Source organism: Chamaea fasciata, unplaced genomic scaffold, assembly GCF_029207755.1.
Source record: "Chamaea fasciata isolate MVZ Bird 193981 ecotype frontalis unplaced genomic scaffold, bChaFas1.0.hap1 SCAF_16, whole genome shotgun sequence".
NCBI lineage: Eukaryota > Metazoa > Chordata > Aves > Passeriformes > Sylviidae > Chamaea > Chamaea fasciata.
In genome coordinates this window covers 565,372-586,996 of record NW_027094101.1, presented here as the reverse complement: position 1 = coordinate 586,996, position 21,625 = coordinate 565,372, and the positions used below count along the sequence as shown (strand labels likewise).

Below are 21,625 nucleotides of genomic sequence, written 5' to 3'. Positions count from 1 at the left end.
ATGAGTCTGTGCCCTTCCACAAAGGAAAACCCTGTGGCTGGGGCCTGGATATTCATGGCAGAGAAATGCAATTCACTTTATGTTTACCAGCACCACTTCAAGTATTCCGAGAAAAATGGTACCAAGGTAACGCCCTGCAAGATGCATTTTTTACCTACGTTTGAGATCAGCACAAATAATTTTATTCAGTAAATTTTTGATGTGATGCTAAGTTATTCAGTTGAATTCATGACTAACCCCTGGCTTTCATTTCTCCCAGTCTCTATAAAAATTACAAATAACTGCCATATTTCATTAAACAGGGAGCAGCTTGCACTGAGTATGGAGACCTGGCACCACAGGCCATAAATCTGTACGAGAATGGAATGTCTGTTTACAGTGGTGTGAAATCAGAGAAAGATTATTTTTGCTGATCTCTGTGAAAAAGAGTAAGAATGAAGCAATTAAGACCCCTTTAAAGTCGTACTTGTAGTCCTGTCATGATACCCTTGGTGCTGTTTGAATAAACCATCCTCTGGATTCCTTTTTAAACTCTCTCTCACATTGGATTTTCCTTCCTGTCATAATATCGTCTTACCGGTGAAGTGACTGTCCCCTGCCATGTCTGTGGAGTGGAAAATTGATTTGGTCCTGTGTTGACCCCAGCTTTGTTCTGGTTTAGAGTTTAATTTTCATTTGACAAAAGCCCCACTAGTTTAGATATCAAATGTTTTTTTCCTCTGCTGACCAACTCCTGCAGCCTTTTCCCTGGCAGGTACAAAGTACCACTGGGGCTTGCCCCAGCTGTTACGGCAGCTGGGAATGGCCCCTGCTGAGCTCTTGGAAAAGCTGGAGCTGGGAAACTAAGATGTCATGAAAATAACTGAGGATGAGGGTTCCAGAGAAATATTCCTGTAATTTGCTGGACTTGGGAAGTGACATGTGCAATTCAGACGACAGCGACAGATTTATAGAGTCAGTGCACTAATTAAAACCTACTTACTCCAATGTATTAATCTATAAAAGGACAGCAGCAGGGAGAGCTGGGCTGCTTTGTGCACAAGCGTGGGAACATTGCAGTGTCCTTCTCCTGCAACGACAGAACTTTGTCACACACAAAATTCAGGAATAACTTTAAGCAAGAAGCAAACTGAAGGATTACTTCCTTCTGCTGTGAAACATATGGGGAGATGTTTTGCTGTAAGCTGTACACTCATGTGCAAGGCAGAAAGAAACAAAAAGTTTTCATTTGCCCTTTAGATTCTCCTCTCATTGCTGTTTTTTGTTCACATGGATGTGGTGGAATCTAGCTAAGAAGTTGGAAGAGAAAACTACTTCCTCCAACTAAATTTTTACTCCTACCAAGTGTAACATCTTGGGATTGTCATGCTTTGAGATTTATCTGAGAAATTCCTCTGTAAAAATTTTCTTGCCCTGGATAAATTGTACTCCTTCCTTGCAACCTCCACCAGTAATCTCAATAGTTGGGGACATGGAGAAATGAAGAAAAAGTTACTCTGGTACGCTTTCAAGGCACCTCTGATATTGCATCTGTATTCCTGCTTCAGCAGTGATTTAGATGAATGTCTCAGTACATGACAAGATGACAGTTAAGTGGAAATAACTGAATAATTCTGGTTTTTTACAAACATCATTCTAGTTTGCATTTGAATATAGAAAATTGGAGCTTAGTATTTTGTTACACATATGGAATTTAAGTCTTTGTATGGCAGAGGGATAATAATGCATTTTGAAAAGACGTGAAGCTTAAAACCTTCCAAAATGAAAAGCTCTGTAGATGTTTAAGAATGCAGTAGTTGAATCTGTTACAGTTTTATTTATTTATTTGCTATTTCTTCACTAAACTTCACCCTTCTCCCCACAAGTTTAATGGATATGTCCTTGAATATTCTCCTTATAGTCATTTAAGTATCTGCTGAAGTTCCTAAGGCTGCAATTTCCTCGTAATCTTCCATCTGTTTCAAATGCATTGTAAGTACACAGTCAGATCTCCAGCTCTATGAAAGCATCCACTGAAGTCAGTGCAGTTACATGGAATTTGTGCAGATGAGAATCTCACTTGTGGTGTTCATGTCTCCATTCTTCCTGAACCCAAACTTCTTTTCACTGTGTAATTACAGGTTTTTTCAGCATTTTAATCACAAATTGGTCGTGATTGCCTGATTTTGACTAGACTTCACATTCACGATTATCGGGAAGGGGTTCTTGTAAGATGGGTGTGACCTTTATGAAAATGTCTAAAACTCCCTCTGAAAAACTGTTTTTCTAACAATATTTACAAAAGGAAAGGATTTACTTTTATTACTTCTCGTTTGTTGTTGTCAGCCTGCTGCAATGGTGACACAGAGCATTGTGCTCAAGACTGTTCTTAATTGCCAGGGAAGGTGCCAAGGACTGCTCCAGGTTAAAAATCTGTATTTACTAGTTAGAAAGGACACACTTGAAAATGTCCATGTGATTGTTTTTTGCCCTTAAATACTTCAGTTGCTTCGTTGGAGAAGTTCCTTGTGATGCACAAAGGACCAAGGTGTATGTATTGTTTGAAAGAATAATTCCATTGCTATGAAACACAAATAGAAATGGGGAAGAGTGAAAAGATAGGGGTATGATCTACTTAATCTACTGTAAATCACTGTCTTTTTTACTTTAATTTAGCATAATCATAAGTAGAAACCAAGATAAGAGTTGGAGAAGAAGACTGGAGTGGTTGGCTTTGCATTACAGTATTTTTTATGCTCAGTTAGGGGCTGCAGTTGGATTCATGGCACTGTCCCTAGATATCTACTTTACTTTGTAGTAGTTAATCATTAAATGCTGACTCTGAGCAGCCTTTCTGTATGCTGGGTTCCTTTAGCTGTGAGAGTCCCCATACAAAAATCTTGTTTGCTGGTTTTTAAGTATCTAGTGCAGGTCACCAAGAAATAGCTCCTAGAAGAACTCAGCAATGAAATATTCCTTATTCAGTTCTTCCCCAAAACATACTTTATAGCATTTGTAATTAACCCACAGCATTTCAAATCTGTCTCTGGCATTCAGAGTGTCATCACTGAGGTACCAAAGAAGCCATGGCAAATGATTCCATTACCACCAGCAGTGTGTATTTTATACCTTCAATATCAGTCTTCAGGGTCTGACACAAGTTGTAAGACTTTTACTGCTGTCAAGCTGTATAAAATCCTGGTGTCAGCTTCTTAACACTTGGAAAGCAATAACACTCCTCATCTTCTATTAAAAAAAGTACAGACTGTTTTCCTGGAATAGATTTGCAGAGCTTGCAGAGCTGAGCTATCATTCTCACTAATATTTGTATGTTTAACGCCACCCTGCCATGAAACCCAAATCAATTAATCTGTTTCTGTTCCCTGCAAGTGTAAAATAGGATAGCAGTTTGTGACCATGATCATAAAACTCTTTAAATTGAAAGCACCATTTGTGTCTTCTTTCAGAAGCCTGCATCAGAAATCTTTAATGATTTATATCTTATTTCTAAATCATAAGCTTTTGTTTCACTGGGAGTTCATGCTTTCTGTGTCTGAAAATGATGCAAATAAGTTGCCTCTACTGGTCAAGAATAAATACTGAAGTAATATAAAAATAAAGAATTACATGGCTTCCCGTATATAGTTTTGGCACTCTAATTATTGTATGTAAATGCAGAATGTAAAATTAAAAAATAGATTTAGATCTTACAGCAACTTAGTAAAGATAGACCACTGAAAGTGTTTAGAGATTTAGTGCCAACAAAATTAATTGTGCTGCCTATTTCTGATGTTAAAATAAGCAGCACGTGCCCTTATGCTCTATAAAATATTATGAATTCTGTAAATCATAAGCCGTATATTGGAAACAAATCTGTGTCGGGCAACATTACAGAGCAATTCCAGCCTCTGAGGCCATTGTTTGAAGTTATTTCCATTTAAGTCCTTTAATGAGGACACTGACAGATTGCTGGTTGTCCTCGGAGTCCCATCCTGTTAATTCTCCATCAGGCACCAATGGGCCATGTGCTTTGAATGGAGCAGGACCGGTGGCGAGCTCAGCCCTGGGGACAGAAAGTCCACTTCTGCAGAGTCTGAAAGCTTTCACCAAGCCTAGTGAACCTTGGAAATGAAGTCCCCCTCAGCCATTATGTATGGAATTAGAGCCCCTCCAGCATGTCTGCAGCATGTGCACTGCAGTTTGTTTCCATTGTAACCACAGATCGGTGTGAGTTCGTTGGGTGCCGTTCACATGTGTACAGGAATGTAAAACGTCCTTCTGGGGAGCTGTGTCACCGTGGGTGGCTGTCCCCAGGGAGCTTCCTCAGTAGCTACTGATCTGAGTTGTTGCCTTCAGGTGACCCAGCGCTTGGAAATTTCCTATGTAAATATCAGTTTGTTACTTTCCGGCAAATATTTTGATTAGCTGTAAGTACCTATGGTCGGTGTTGCTTACTGATGTTCAGAGAATGATAAACCACAGAAAGTTACTGGAGCGCACTGGAAATTTGGCAGCTCTGGTAGAACAGAAAACAGAAGAATCAGAGATTCTGTTCCCTTTGGAGTTGTACCAAGTTACTAATCTTTTGCTGTGTTTGGTATTCCAGGATGTCATGTCCACGTTCTTCCAGTTTGGGGCTTCCATCCAGCAAGAAGCCATTATCATGCTGAAGATCATGCAGGATTATGACTGGCACGTGTTCTCTCTGGTGACCACCACCTTCCCTGGATACCGAGATTTCATCAATGTCATTAAGACCACTGTGGAAAACAGTTTTGTGGGCTGGGACATGCAGAACGTCATCATCCTCGATACTGCCTTTGGAGATGCCAAGACCCAAATCCAGCTGAAGAAAATCCACTCCTCCGTCATCCTGCTGTATTGTTCCAAGGATGAAGCTGTCTACATCCTGGATGAGGCTCGGTCCCTGGGCCTTACTGGCTATGATTTCTTTTGGATAGTTCCCAGCCTGGTTAGTGGTAACACGGAAATCACTCCCAAGGAGTTTCCTTCAGGACTCATTTCAGCAGCTTATGATGAGTGGGACTACAGCTTAGAAGCTCGGGTACGGGATGGCCTTGGGGTTATTGCCACGGCTGCCTCAGCCATGCTGGAAAAGTACTCCTTCATTCCTGAAGCAAGAACCAGCTGCTATGGACAACTGGAGAAAAATGACCGGCCCTCTCAAACCTTGCACAAGTAAGGATGATTGCTTGGCGTTATTAGAACCTGTGTAGCCTTGACAGTTCTCTTCTATTGCCACTGTATGTTTCTTGAAGGAGAATGTTGTTCTTTTGCTAATCCCACCGAGCCCTTTTTAAACAGTGGTTTTCAGGTGTTCCAGGAGAATGTGCGAGAAGACTTGGTGCACTGATAGCTGTGCTCCTGGAGATGGTGTGCGCTGGGGAGAATAAACACTGCTCTGAATCTAGTGTAGAAGATGGCAGAGGTTGGTCTTGGAGGGTATGAAGCTGAGTTAACAAAATTGGACTGTTGTGTACCTAAACTATGAGGTAAAATTGCCAAAATGCTCTAGGGGCTGTGCCTGTATCACTTGCATCAGCAGGAACCTGGCAATGTTTTAGAAGACAAGCAATGTGAAGCATTAAAGCGCTGTCCCTGGAAATTATAGAAGTACTAGATTAGTTAGGCAGCTTTTATCGCATAAGAACTAAAATCTGTCCCCTTTACTTGTAAGGGTGTATTTTTGCCACCTCTAATAGAATAACTGTAAAACTTAATCGGCGTTAATCCGAGCTGTTCTCTCTAAACAGTCTGTCAGGTGGAAACTGCCAAGGTTTAAATCAGGAATATTATTATTATTATTATCATTACTGTTATTTTCCTTTTAATTATCCCTTTTAGACATGATACTCCTGATTGCTTCTATCCGAAATGCTGCATGGTAATTTATTTCTTTATCTGGTCTGTGAGAGGAAGTAGGGTATCTCGTGTATTTTTTAATAGCTCTTGACAAGCTGCTGAGCAGTATTTGTGACATTTGTTCTGACCAAATAGTGCAGATGAAGCGCTTTCCACAGAAAAGCGGGGTAGGACTGGCACAGGAAGGAAAGTTGGTGCTGATTTCAGAAAGGAGATTTTGAAACAGTTTTAATCTTGAGATGTATGTGCATATTTAGATTAGGAGTTGATTACCACACGATGTCCTGGAAGAGCTGTTTTCCATGAAAACAGCATCTTTGCACACAGCATTCTTCAGCAGCTTTCTTAAAAGCCAAATGCAACCAAGTAAATGGATTTTAACATTTCCTTCGTGAGAACTTGCCTTTAGTATGACACTTGCAGGTCTTTTTTGTGCTCCCTTTCCTGTTGTTGAGCCTCTGCCTCTAAAACTACAAATTCCCTGGAGACATTGCAGACCCCCCACGATTCTTTTCCTGCTGCCCCGTTTGCCCCTGGGAGTGGCTCTGTGGCCCAGCAGGGCTCTGGGGTGTCCCTGGGGTGTCCCTGGGGTGGGGGCAGAGCAGAGGGGGGCACTGCAGGTCTGTGCCCCCTGCACCCAGCATGGCATCCCTCTGTGCTGGTTCTTACTGCGTGTGCTGACAGTGCCAGGGAGCAGTGGAAGCATCCTGCTAACCAAATCTGTGCCTTAACAGTGGGACCTGCCCTACGAACAGAGCAGGCTACTATTAATAATTGAACTCCAGTTTCTGTGAAAGTTAACTTGTATTCTGTCATAAGTGTTGGGGTTTAAAATACTCTTGGAAGTGGCACTTGAGCCTATTTTGAAAGAGGCTCCTGCACTATTGTTTGGCTAATACGAGTGAAGGCTTGAATGAAGTATTCAGTACTCAGCATAAGGTGTATTTTTTTTTTTTTTAAAAAATCTTTATTTTCTCATTAAACCTGCATGAGTACAAGAATAGGGCTTGTGAGTGCTAGGGCAGTGAGAGTAGACTTCACCAGGAGATTCTGCATTGTGCAGTGCACGATGCGCCCAGGAATTATTAATGGGAGAAGCTGTAGTGCACTGTGGTTAAAAGAAATCACTTCCTGATGTGGAACACTGAGCTATGAGGTAAAAATATGTTTTCTGTACTGGAGATTCGTTGAGCTTCTCCAACACTACAAGTACAAGCAGCAGGCTGTTTTTTAATTTAGAAATGTCAGAATTATACTAAAATGAATAAACTTTAAATAGTCTTTCTTATGTAATAACTCCCCAAGACTATTCCTGTCACATATAATCTGCTAGCAAGGCAAGTATGTACAAGCATTTACCAGTATTAAGTAATCTCAGGGAGCTGGCCAGTCTCTCCATGCCAAGGTGAATTACATAAATTCATTGTACTTTCTCATCCTCATCACTAAATTGTACTTTTCTACTTCACATGACAAATCAATGCCTGAATCGGGGTGTTAGTGTGAAGTGGAATCTTCACAGTTTCAGGTCCCAGAAAGTGCAGTTTCATATTGTAACCTGCAAGATAAATGTGTATGTGCTGTATTAAGAAACCAACCTGAAGAAAGGATTTTGGAGCGCGTTCCCAATGGAAAGGGCTAAAGTAACTGTGAATAGCTGATGGACCTGGGATCTGCTGTGCTCTGTCCCCCTGTCCATCCGGGAATCAGGGCTGGAGAAGTAGAATTGAACAAGAGGACACTGCTGCAAGCTCAGAACCAGAGAACTCAGTGGAAGTCAGGGAAGAGGCTGTGTAAGGGGATGCCTGAGCAAAACAAGGCTCAAAATAGAGAAAAACCCCAGGATTTTTAGGCTCCATCTATTGTAATGACAATCTAATTCAGCGTTAAACCCAGGGTAGTATTCTGAGGCTATGCTATAATAGCTAATTTGCTTGTAAATGGAAGTTAGTAATGCTTTATGTGTGACTTCCCACATCTAGATAGCAATTTTATCTCTGTTTGTGAAGAAATTCTATGTAAAGAAAGCCATGAAGTAAAAGCTCCTCCTTCCTCTTAAATCCTTTGAGTATTAAATTGGTTTGAAGATATATTTGTTTTGAAGCACACAATTTATCTTTCCCCCGTCACTGCAATCCTGGGATGCCTTTATTTGCTTCCTAGACCCAGAAGACAATCAGGTTTGCTTTAGTTTTTGGAATGATCTGATCAATGTTCATTTCTAGTACATACGGGAAAGCTGGTTTTTCCCTGTGAATAAAGGATTTATAATAAAACACGGGGCTCATTTTCAATGCATTAAAACCACAGATATATATGTGTATTTTGTATCTGTGTTGATTCAGGTAATTTTCTATCTGTATAAGACCCAGATCTCCCGAGGCAGAAAACCACTATAGTGTGAAATACTGGCACAGCAGGATAAATAGAATTAGCACCTCATTAATGCCAAGTCAGTTGAACAAACTCTTGTTCTCTCTGAAAGAAGGAAAACATGGAAGCAAACAAACAGCAAAACACAATAACCCTGCCAGTCATGGAAGACGCTGCTGCTTTGTGCATTGAAATGGTGCTGCTTTGTTTACAGCAGTGCTCACGGTGTGTATGAGAGTCATGACCCTGGAGAGAAAATTCACTGCACCATTTCCAACCACGCTGATCCTTGCAGGGATGGGTGAGGATGGTAAAGCTGTTGCCATTATCCTGCAGAGCAAAAAGATGTTTCTGTCCATAGGTGTTTGCCACGTGGTGCTGACATTTAGTGAGGTTCTGTTCTGGAACACAGCCAAGCTATAGGCAGGATTTAGAGACCCATCCTTCAGCGGTGAAGGTGTAGGTACAGAAAGTATCCTGCCCTTCCCAAGCACAATTTCCTTTATTTGTCATCCCTGAACCAGGAGCAGGAGCAATGGGCAATCCATAGGGCCGGGGACAAAAGCTTAGTTGTCCTTGCTGCTGTGCTGCTGTTATCCTTCAGCACAGCGCCTTCTTCAGAGGGAGAGGGTTTGCTGTCCCCCTTGTCCTGATAGTCATTCACCAAATTCAATATTTTGATTCCAGCTTTTAGCATGACAGATAAATTTGCCTCCTTTGAGGGAAATCTGGGATTAAAGGGACACAATGTTTTGATGAATAATCCAGAAAATCTGTTTAATCTTTCCCCGCATAAATCAACAGCCAATTTATAGAGGATTTGTTCACTGAAGTCCAAAGACTTGGGAACAATAGGTATCATCTTCTTTTCCGGATGATTGAAGGTGTATAAATATTTACCTAACTATATATGAGTCCAAAGTAAAACTGAACTTCACAGGCAGCAAAGGAGGGGTTGTGTAGGGGAGCACACTGCCCCAGAGACCCCAGCATGGTGCCGGTTTACTGACAGAGGAATTAAAGAAATTACTGGAAATCTGTATTAGAATTTTCTCCCCGGTTAGGCCAGCTTAGGAAGCAAAAGTACCAAACAGCTGCTGTGTTAGAACATTACCTTGTTATTGTGATGATTAAAATAATCTAAAACAAGAGAACAAGCATGGCCTCTGGCAGTTGAGCGGAGGGCTCAGCAATCAACACATCAGTGAACATCCTTGGAGCTGCTGCGTCCATGCCCCTTGCAGGAAGCCAGGCGCATGTCATGGGGAAGAGTTTGGGATGCTTCTGAGGTGGCGCAGCGATATATGGTCAAATTGGGGCTTCTTTTGAAATAGCGTTACCTTGCGAAAGGTTCTGGTGTTTAGTTACCCTCATCTGTGGCACACCCCAGGGGCTGAGCCCTTTCTGACTTTGCTCCCTCCCTTTGCTCCCCTTTCAGAAGGGCTCCCCAAGAGTTTTGCTGTTTGCCTGCAGAGCTGGGGCAGGATGACTTTCCCGGAGCCAGTGGCAGTGAATGCTTTAAGGAGCGGCTGGCAGGAGGTCCCAGAAGCTGGCATTCCTTTTGCACAGTCACTGAGCAGATCGCTCCCAAAGTTTTACTCATCCGTGCTGGCTCCAGGCCTAGGGAGACACAGCTCCAAAGCAAGGGACCCTTGTGGAGGAGCAAGGGCTGGGAGGGGGAGGAGGAGGAGGATGCACAAAGAGGAAGAAGTGACTCTTCATCACTGCAAAGGATTTGAATTTAGGAAAAAAAAAATCCTACATAGCATAAGATATAGAATTGGCTTTAAAGAAATGCATCAGTACCTTGTTTAATAGGGTTCTACTGCAGACGTATTTCTATATGTACTTCACTCATTATATATTCTACATTAAGCATTTTTTGATTTAATTTTATGGAGGAAATCTGTTTCTTAATGATAAATAATGTGTCTTGGGGTTTCTACTGATAATTATCATTCAAATGTCATGGTTGAATCATAGTAAGGAAGTTCAGCAGTTCAGAGCCTCAACAAGATAGAGAGGAAAAGACAAAATTTGGATTCACGCCTGCTTTTTTAAGGATGAGGCTGAGTGAATGCCAAGCCCAGACAGGCTGGCTGTCTAGGTTATTAAAATGGTTGGGTTTACTCTATTTGCAGGAAAGAGAAATATCGCCAGGTAATGTGTTGGTTTTGAGGCATTTCGTCTGCTTTAAATCTCCGTTTGTAAATTCCTTCTTTGGGAGAGAAGAGGGAGAGTTTCTCTTATGCAACGTGTTTTTCCCACAGTCTCTGCTGCAGTTGTCAGAGATGTGAAACACTGCCCTACCGTCAAGAAGACAGTCAATGAAAAATGGTAGTCCCTACTGATGGCACCTGGGGAGTTTACCAAGGCTGATTATCTCTTCTGAGGGCAGGAAATGTCGATCTGAACTCAGTGGCACAGAGGAGTCCCCTGTCTTTCTGCTCCCTGCCACTGCCAGGCCCTGTGCTTTGTTTTACAGGTCTAGGGACTAAGCTCTCTCCTTAGAAGTTCGTTTAGAAGTGACACGTTTTCATTAATGCCTGAGTCTTATAAAGTTGGAAGCCTTGAGAGAAACCTTGGGAGAAGTTTGTAACCTGGGTGCTTCAAAGGCTTGCTGTGAATACGACAGCAAAAGTGTTCTGCTGTGGTGTTCCAACACTTCTCAGTTTTGCTGGGGAAGGTGATGAGCAAAAAATAATTGTATAAATGTTTAAAAGTGTTTAAAAATACATAGTTAAGGTTTGGTTCTTTGCATGATAAGAAACCAGTTTTGGATTCGATATGAGACTAGCTTAACTTCTGTCAGAAGCAAGGTGCCATTTTGATGTCTGTATCACCTGGGGAACCTTACAAATTTCAGTTTGCAAAAGTTAATTAAGACTTCAGTGTCATAATACCATCACAAGGCCTTGTGCTATCGTGTCTTTGCAAAGGATGTAGCATTAATGAGGAATGAAAACAGATTAACTATAAATCCAAGGTGTGTTGCTAACTGCCCCCTCAAAGTAACGAGTTCAAATAACTAAACACCTCATTTACTTAAGAACAGAAATTTGCATTTCCAAAACTACTTCAGAAATATATTTTATCCAATTCAGAAGCCAAAGACCTCTTGCACAGAATTGACCTTGGATAAAATTAAAACTCTGTAAGAATAACATAATATAAATTCTTCACTGCGTTATTCCTAACCAGGAGCAGACAAGCACTTGGTTGTTTTTTGTAGGACAAACGGTTTGGGATCACGGCCAGTAAAAGCAGAGCAGGACTTCTGTCCTTTGCAGAGGAAAAATGACAATTCAAAAGTGAGTGCAGGTTGTAGGCATTGATTTCTGGAGAACACAGGCAGCTGATGAATTTTGTACAGAAGAATGTGCTTGGGGAAACAAGAATCTCTTTGATGTTCTGTGTTATTGCTGCAGTGTGAGAATTTGGGGTAGCTCAGAGTGCGTCACTCATGGATACCTCTGTATCCGGATCAGAGAATAAAATTTTAAGAGACTTTTCAGATCAGGGAATTAAAAAAACAAAACAAAACAAAACAAAACAAAAAACCACGATTAAAAATAAAACCTTGCAAAATGTGTTTCTTTACCTAATGGCTGGAAAATTCACATGATTTAAAAATATACACCGAGTTCAATTTTTCACTTTAGGGTTGTGGTTCACATTAGTCTTTTTGGAACACTTGAGCTTCAGCACTGCATCTTGTGATGGCCCTCGACTAGCTTCCAGGCTAGGACATTTGCATGTTAATCCCAGAACGTGATGAGTAGTGTTTGAAGCTGGGGGTGGCGATGCTACCCAGCTCCATTAAGGAAGGGTTCAGCTCCAGTCCAGTCACCGTTTTCTGTGCGGCTGGAAGCCGAGTGAGCAGAGAGGCCTGGTGGAGTACAGGGTGTGTTTGGGCTCCAGCCCTTAGGAGGGGACTCAAGGCTTGGCTTCCAGCTTCGGTGAAATGAGATGGTTTGTGCCTGGCCTTGTCGGGTGATGTGTTCATTTTGAGGGGTGCTACCTCATGGGTGTGAATTGGCAGAGTGTGCAGAAGTGCAAATGCAAGTGTTGCCCGTTTTCACAGCACTTCCTTGATTTCCCCTTGTGCACTCTTCCCGGGCACTTCACTCCCTGGCTGACGGTGGTTTTCAGCACTGAGTGAATGTTACGCTGGTTCCTTACATGTGTGCACAAGTAAATCCTGTTTGGTGGTTTGCTGCCTCTCAAGGTGGCAAAAAAGCTTTTTTCTTCCCGGGCAAGATCTTTCACTGTTGGATGAAAAATGGAATGTATGGGAAAACAGTTCAGCTGAACAGCAAAGTTCTGTCAAGGGGAAAATTTTCACACTGGAAGTCTGTCATGAAATGTGAGTTACTGCGATGGGTGAATTTACAAATTGCTGTCAAACTGGCGCTGAATGATGTTACTGTGGCTGTTCAGGGTAGTGCCCATTTAATTAATAACTGTTATGATACAATGCCATTATTTCTTCTGGGTCTATGTATGTTTATTTAGTGTGCTTCTGCCACTGGGATTTTCAGGCAGCTGTGTCAGTGCAGAGCCTTCTCCTTTGAATCTGGAGCTGAGGAATTTTGTCTATGTCACATTCCCCAGGAGATTGTGCTGCTGCTGCTGGATGGACATCTGCACTCCTCTCTGCATCACTCTTGGGCTGAATTTCTTTCAATTAAGTGCACTGACAATTCAGAGCAATTCAATGTGAATGACTTCAGACCACAGAGATGGGCTGGGGGGTGTATTGTCTCCTTCCCAAGACTCTGAGTTGCAGTTTTGCCTCTTACTGTGGTATAGCTCTGTCAGCTTTACACTGACAGTGTGGAGTTTTGATTTTTTTCAACAAAATTTTAAAATTTTCCATTCTTTTGTGTTTTATTTTGTGTTCCTCTATTCTTTTTCCTGTTCAAAATGCTAATTAATTCATATGTCTTTTAAAAACCGTTTAAAATTTAGCTAAATACAGAAGAATAAAAACATAAATCCTTTTTCTTTTGAAATTGCTGAAATGAACATTTACCGACACCTTCGAGGCTTTCATGTCTGGTTTTGGCATGAGTGGAGTTCATCCCCATGTCACAACGACACTGTGTGTAGCTACAGCTTTGGGAAGAGCTGGCAGGACTCCTGGAGGTCTGAACAGGGGCAGACAGATGCACTTTGCTCTGAGGATGACTCGGTGGCCCCATAGTACAACGTTGCACACAGAGGTGATGTGGGTTTGTTTAAAACGTTCCTCCTGATAAGGCGGCGCAAAGTGCCAGAGATTATGCAGGGAGGGGAGAGATTAACCGTATCTAATGTGGATGGTATTGAAAATGATGCTCATACACCAACAGTATCGTGCTTTGTCTTGAGCCATGAGCTGCCTTGAAATGCCCTGGCTCCCGTGCTGGAAGCACCGGCCTCCCACAGCGCCGGGCCGTTGCTGCGTGGGTTTCATCAGCGGTCCTGGTGGCTGCGCTCGCTGCTCATTAACTGCTGGACAGCCCATTAATTTTTCAATGAACTTTCCTTCCTTGCCTTCCAGGTTCATGATGAACGTGACGTGGGAAGGCAGAGATTTGTCCTTCACAGCAGATGGTTACCAGGCGCACCCCAGGCTGGTGGTGATCGTGCTGAACAACGAGCGGGAGTGGGAGAAGGTGAGCGTGGCCCCGGGCGCGGCGGGTGCCCGGGGACCGGGGGGCTCATGTCACCTCTCGGCGCCTCTGCTTTGTCACCGCGCTTGGGGGGAGACAGCTTTACACCATCCCGAGTGTATCTGATGAGTTCTAGCAGGTCAGCAAAGAAAAGCCTCCTGGATTTCAGATTTCTATGAAACGCACCTTGCATTTCCAGTTCCTAAAATTTAGTAAAGTAAAATGAATAACTGAAAAAAATGTCCAAAAACTTGGTCCCCTGCTACTTGAATTTGGATGGATTTTTATATCGTGACAGTTCCAATCCTTTTATTTGCTTGATTTTCTGGTTTTCGGCAGATTTTATAGTAAATGCACGCTTAAGAAAACCCCAGAACTGTGAAGTTCCTGTTGAATTGGAGAATAATCCTGTCAATGTTTGCCCAAAAAATGCGGAATCTTGACTAGTCCAGGTATACAAGTGATCTCCATACACTTCTTACAGACTAGAAGGAAAAATGTCTTTACATCAATGCTAATCATATATGCAAGTAATAAATGAAAAAGTTTATCACAAGCATCTTTTCTTTAAAACTCCCTTCCCAGCCTGTGATTGTTTTGGGTCTGAGTTTTGCAGGCTGTGGACCTATGTTTTAAAAACTTGTTTTAAGAAACTGTTTTTAATGTAAGACGGTAGGGAAACACACATCTATATCACCCACCAGTTGTATTTTAAATTCATGAAACGTGATTCTGCATTATCTAAATTGCTGCTGAAATTTATGAATTCTTTTTGTTATAGTTTTAAAAAATCCATTAAATCAACTTAAAACTCCAGTTTATAAGACTACAAGACTCCACATGATGATGAATAATAATGACAAAATCAGAATTACTGAAGGACATCTCAATAAATATGCTAGTCATGCAGAAACACAGAGAGTAGTCCTAGATTATGCTGTGTATTTCGTTATGTTCATTTGATGCAAATTTAATTCTCTGGATAAATTTAATCCTCTCCAAATGTGTCAATCTGAATCTTTGGAGGAATCATTTGCTCACTAACTGTTATGAAAATTTCTTACCCTATTTTAAAATTCTTCAACAGTCGGCATATCATATATAATGTTCTGGAAAAAAATGTTATACTGCTGGGGGAATATTATTAGTGTGAGGTGCCAAAGGAAGAAGATGCTCAAAGAGGCAGCCAACAATGCTTATGCTAAAATAATTTCATACATTTTGTACCTTGAAACTTCTCTAAAGAGACCATTCAAAGGACGAGGAGAGAGGGGTTTGATGTTTTTGAAAAATGAGCTAACACCAGCAAAGAAATACGGGATATAGGAGCCAGCGTTATTTCCAAGAAATAACTGGAGCCTGTGGTAGCCTTCCCGTGACTCCCCGTCGGCGAAGGAGGCTGTGGGGCAGGTTGTGCCGTGCCTGCCCCTGGCTGTAGGCAGCAGTGCCCACTCCACCTGCGGTGCCACGCTGAGGGCTCTCTCAGGCTGATCCTTTGTCGGTCTGTGCGCCCCTTCCCGGCTGGCAAATCCCTTCCTGCTCATCGTCAGGTTTGGGGGGCTTCTAGGAGGAAGCACAGAAAGGTGTGTGGGTGCGGTGCGGGCAGCCAGCGAGGCGAGGGGTGAGGGCAGGGCAGCTCTGGGGGCTGCGCCCCAGCGCTGGGCTGCGGGACGGGGGCCGGGGTAATCAGGAATTGTGTCACAGGGGAGAAGGGGAAGGCGGCCAAGAACGCTCTGTCACCACCGGACTTCCTCTCCTGACCGCAGGCCGATCGCTGCCTCTGTGGCTGAGGACAAGTAAACTGACTAATCAGTTATCCTGGGCAGCTGGACGTAGCTCTGCGCTGTCTGGGGACACCCCACACCTCTTCAGCAGTGTCACTACGCACTTCAGCTCCACTGACGTAGAGACTGAGAGGGCCCTCCCCTTCCACACGGTTTATTTGAGCAGCTCTCTAGTGTCTCTCAATGTTCTCTCTAAGTTGCACGTTTTGCCCCTCATCTCTTAGGCAATTTCTTTGCTCTTGTTCCTTTCTCCTTGAGCTGTTTAGCTCAATTTCAGGACTGTCAAAGTTACTCATCTGAGATCTAACATTTGCTGCTCTGAGTTTCCAGACAGGCACGTGCTTCTCCTTTCTCTTGCAGTGTAGCAGGGAGTATCACAGAATGGTTTTATTGAAATCTTATTAAATATCCTCAATCCTATATGGAAAAAAAATCAAGTCGTAGTATCTAATTAAATAATTCACTCATGTGAAAAAATGACAATGCAACAGCCTGTTAATCCTCATAATGTAACTAATGCACATACTGCAAGTAGCTGCTTTATTATTTATGGAGAAAGAGTAATTGTGGTTTCTGTGAAGATTTTTTTACCTGGTATTCTCCTGAAAATGTAAGATTTATTATTAAAACCATTTTTTCCCTTTGGTTTTAATCTTTGCTTTTATTCAAATACAATTTTTCCTTGGTTTCAGAATTGATACACTTCACTTAAAGCTCGAGGTTATCGACAAGCCATTCATCCATATCTGGAGAGCATATATCTCACCCCTTGGAAGTTATTTTTTTCTTTACAAGTGACTCAGTATTGAAACTCTGAGGTGCTAACTTCACATGTAAATGGGGTTGACTGAGGGGTTTGTCCCATAACAGATGCTGAAGAAAGCTTGAAGTAACGATAATAGTTTGAAGACTGAAAATCACTTTTTGGGCATGTTTCACAGGCATCCAGCAAGATATTTTGACAGATCCTAAAGCAGCTACTCAAACTTCTGACACCAACATTCATATTCTTGCTGCTGATCTTGACAGGCAAAGGGGATGCTGTTCTCAGGCAAGAAATTTTTAAGAAGACAAGCTTAATGTGCTTGTTAAAGTGAAACTTGATAAAGTCACCAGAGTTACCAGTGCTGTCCAAATGTCATGAAAGCGCTGCAGGGTCACTGTGTTGGTGCTCAACAATCCTCAGAGGTTCAGCAGCCCCAGCTGCAGCTCCCCTGTTCATGTTACCTCAGAGAGGGGAGACCTGCATGTCTCACCTGGCCCATCAACTTCACTGAGCTGCCAGCTTCACAGTCTGCTAGCCTGGATTTTTTTTTTTTTTAATGTGGAAATAAACCAATCCAGTATTAAACTCATGATTAGCAGTGGCAAAAGTAGTCAGTTGAATTAGCAGTGCGTATTGCATATTTTAGGTGAGGTGGGGAAGACTGTATTTAAAGATGAGTGTGTTCCATCTGTAAAGATGAGTTCCAGGGTAAAAACAATTTTTACTGATGCTCCAGGTAGGTACAGATAAAATTACCTTGGTGGTCTGTGTTCTGGGTGAGTTTGTGTACTACGTGGCACAACTGCCGATGGAACACCAGTGCGAGAACCATTACTTACATCCGGGTTTATTCTTAACAGAGCCTGTCATCTTTAACTTTCTACTAATGCAGGATTTAATGCAGAACTTGATTTTTCTCTGATGAAGTAGCATATGCCAGGTTTACAAGCTCTGTGTGGGGTTGTACACATTTGTATCTAAGTAGGAAGGAGTGGGCAGAGGGTGCGTGATTCCTGCCTGGAATAAATGAACCGAGGTCTTCACGGAGAGCTCCATCTGGCTACCAACATCCACCGTCACGTAGCCCAGAAAAGAGCTCCTGGGTCTGACTGGGGAGCTGACTTCACTGGGCAGGAGCTGAGAAACCCAACAATCAGGCAGATTTCTGACAGAGCTTTTTATCCCCACAGTACCGTGGGGATAAAAAAATCTCGTGAGGTGCTCCCTGTGCAATCCCTTTCTTGTGAAATCTCGATTGATTTGAGCAAGGGTCATGGCAGCTGAGGGATCCTGGTGTCTCATGATAGGTGTTCCCTGGCACTGGTGAGACCATGCAGATATTTTAACTAGAGCAGATGAAATTGCCTGAGCTAATCATCTGTTTGCCGGGGTATCTTTTGTCGGTAGCTCTGTGCTGTAATGTGATATATTCTTTTTGCCCACAGCAGGAGCAGCAGCGTGCTCTTCAACATCTGTTGGGTTGTCATTCCCTGTATTCCATCCTTGTTGTTTTGTGTGTTTAGTCTTCCTGTAAATATGCCTATCCTGACACTTACTGTCAGCTGAAAATTGCGTATTGTTTCTGTTTCAGTGAGCTTTTGCCTAGCCTAAAGGCCTTTCCTTTGACCTTTACTCTGCTGAACTGTTTGAATTGCACCAACTATTATGCAGCATTTCTTAAATCATGTATTCCCAAGGAGCATCCCACCTCTTTGCTGCTGTAAAGGAATCATGACTGCCATGGAAAGCAGAGGCGGTGTGCTTTGCCCCTGTTCTTCACACCTGTGTATTAGAGAACAAGGAAGACTTTGAGGGCAGCTCTCCCTCTCTGAAGGTAAAGGTATGTCTGGGCATTTCTGGAGAGCTGTAAGGTCTTCACTGAGTGCAGAGGTGACAAAAAATCTTCCCCCAATGGGAGGTGGAAGAAGGAGCTGTCAGTTTGTTCAGCTCTCTTCCTTTCCAATGACATAATCAGCTCTTAAAACGGCTTCTCTGGCATGAGTCTGAACTCTGGCACTGCAGCGGAGTTATCTGGGACATTGCCCAGAACCAAAACTGTACCAGCCCCTGAGGATTTGGTGACTGCTAATTAATAATTCCATATTGAAAAATGAGGCTGCAGGAGGTGGTAGCTTTTCTTTCTCCTCCTGGTTGTTTATAATCTCTCTGGGTCCTGCGTTTTCCTTGGAGCCTGCTGGTCACAGGACTGGTGCCTTCCTGATGGCGTCAGCAGCAGCCATGAGGGAAGAGCAGGACATTTGCATTCCCCATATGAGATTTTGCAGTAAATTTTGAAAACTTCAAAGTCTTTGAATGGATGTCTTCAAAGCATTCAGGACTGTAAAACACTTCTCATTAATAAGACACGGAACTGCTCGCATCGTATGTTGTCATTTAAATTTAGAGTGCCCCTGTGAAATATGGACCTTCAGAAACATTGAAGTGACACAAAGGTTTGCAGCAGGAGGTGTGCGGCAGATGCTGTGTGTGGAGGAAGGGTTTTGCTCTTGTGCTTTGTTCTGCATCTGTTATTGCTAATCTGACAAACTCTATGTTAGCTTTTTAGTTATTGATTTAAAGCTTGCCATAGTAGCTCTTCCTTTTAAGTGGAAAAGTGTAATGAAAAAATAGTAGCAAATAGTTTTTCAATAAAGCAAGATGGGCTAGATTTTCTATTTGCTCAGCACTATTTTCGTAACTGGGACAGCTGAAAAAGTATGTTTTGCAGTCTATGTGTGTTAAATGTGAAAGGAACATCCCTGCAAATCTTTCTCTTTTGAAAGGTTTGGCTGGGTAGTCCTGGGAGTGCATTTAGTATCCACGTTGTCATGTAACATTTTTCCTTACAAAGGGATGATGAGTGTGTGCTGTGTACAGTTCCCATCTGCTGGGAGGAGGGTGACAGGACCAAGGTATTTGTTTGTTTTTGGTGAGATATGCCGGTGTGACAGACTCTCTCTCTGTGCCAGCACTGGCACACAGGGAAGCTCTGCTCAGGATCTGGCCTTGCCCTTTTTCTCTGGTTCCATGGCCTCTGTGAGGGTGTGTGAGCAGGATTGTGTCAGTCATTCTTACTCTGTTCAGAGACTTCTTTAGGATGCAGAGGGAGGGGGCCTCTGAGGCAGAGCAACCTGTAGCGGTGCAGGTCCCTGTCTGCCTTTGGCTGCCACACAGAAACACAGCAAATTCTTCATTATCACTCTCCTTGGCTGCAATCTTCCAAAGAGAACGAGGCTTGGGTGAGGTGGTCAAAGCACGTGTGCCAGAGTCGGATGTGGGGCGCTTTAGGCAACAGTGGATGGGATGGGATGAGCAGCCTGTGACTGCTAACTCAGTCTGACTTCAAGCAGGCTCTTTCCTGCTCTCAGCTATCTCCCCTTCCCTTCCTGCATCCTACAGAGATCAAACCAAAGGGAATATTCCAGACTGCATGTGAAGTGGGAGAAGATAGGAGAGAATGTGCAAGGTCAAAAGAAATTAAATGGTTATATGTACCATTGCATGTCTTTACTTGAAGATGAGTTTTGCACCTACAATAGTGAATCAATGGTTTGATGCACTGCTGAAACCATATTTTTAGTGTAATTTCCATTCTTTTGGCTGTAAATGAGGATTTCTATGGTTTGGGACACAATCTGTCCCATTAATGTTTCTACAGCCCTGGGGTGGTTCCTGTTGCTCTCTCTGACAGGGATGCAGATGCTGGGGATGGCTAGCACATGGATGTCCCCTGGGACCAGGGGTGGCTGGCACAGGGATGTGCTTCAGGATTAGGGATGGCTGGCACAGGGATGTCCCCTGGGACCAGGGGTGGTTGGCACAGGGATGTGCCCTGGGATCAGTGGTGGTTGGCACAGGGATGTCCTTTGGGACCAGGGGTGGTTGGCACAGGGATGTCCTTTGGGATCAGGGGTGGTTGGCACAGGGATGTCCCCTGGGACCAGGGGTGGCTGGCACAGGGATGTGCCCTGGGATCAGTGGTGGCTGGCACAGGGATGTCCTTTGGGATCAGGGGTGGTTGGCACAGGGATGTGCTTCGGGATTAGGGGTGGTTGGCACATGGATGTCCCCTGGGACCAGGGGTGGTTGGCACAGGGATGTCCTTTGGGATCAGGGGTGGTTGGCACATGGATGTCCCCTGGGACCAGGGGTGGCTGGCACAGGGATGTGCCCTGGGATCAGGGGTGGTTGGCACAGGGATGTGCCCTGGGATCAGGGGTGGCTGGCACAGGGATGTCCTTTGGGATCAGGGGTGGCTGGCACAGGGGTGTCCTTTGGGATCAGGGGTGGTTGGCACAGGGATGTCCTTTGGGATCAGGGGTGGTTGGCACAGGGATGTCCTTTGGGATCAGGGGTGGCTGGCATATGGATGTGCTTCAGGATCAGGATCTGCCTCCTCCCAGCATCCTGCACCAAGTGGTTTGGGAAGGCAGAGCTGCCTCCTGACCTCACAAACGCCATCACATTTCCTTCCGATGCTTGGAACAGGCAGACGGTCGGGCGCATTTTCCACTTCTGAAATCCCTCGTATTCTTTGGCACATTTGCTGTTTGTCGGAGGTCCTGGGCTGGCTGGAATCCTCCCCATTCCAGATGGCCGCTTCCATGTTGGACTCAGGGCTGTGACGACACCGTGTGAGCTCACGTAAGCCAGCGCACGCTGCTGTCGCTGCCACTGCGCACCATACCTTGACAATTAAACTGGTTTATTTATGGAAACAATTGATTATTTCCCTGTGTCTGAACCGGCTTCTCTCCTCAAGGCTTCGTCCACTGTGTTTTGGTTTAATTTCAGACTGGAAATGTATATACGCAGTAATCGTATATACAATTCCCATTGATTTAAGGATTCCTACTTCCCATGATGTTTTGAATTTCCTAATTTAAGTGAGTAGAGATTTGACATTTCTGCCTCCTACATTAAAGTTCAGTGAAACAACTTGACTTATAAACAGGATGGAAAGGAAACTGCAAAGGTCATGTGCTTACCAGCTTCCCTAAATAGAAATGGATATAAATCATGTTCTTTGGGAATTTTTGTGATTAACTTTCAAGTTTTTAGAAGACCGAACATAATTTTAATTTATGTTTGTTTTTTTTTTTTTTAAGGACCTGTGTCTCTTATTGTACTGCTAATTCCCACCATTTTCCTTGCAAAAGAAATATTTTAGCAGTCTTATGATT

General features: G+C 43.3%; 1 protein-coding gene across 1 annotated transcript in view; it reads left to right on the top strand.

Annotated features, from left to right (window-relative positions):
• The window catches only part of GRIN2A (glutamate ionotropic receptor NMDA type subunit 2A), a 157,603-nt gene that overhangs the window by 89,465 nt on the left and 46,513 nt on the right, over positions 1 to 21,625 (top strand). Inside the window, exons 4-5 of the mRNA XM_066197714.1 lie at positions 4,586 to 5,178; positions 13,781 to 13,895. Coding sequence (XP_066053811.1) covers positions 4,586 to 5,178; positions 13,781 to 13,895 — 708 coding nt within the window. The remainder of the gene's footprint in view (positions 1 to 4,585; positions 5,179 to 13,780; positions 13,896 to 21,625) is intronic.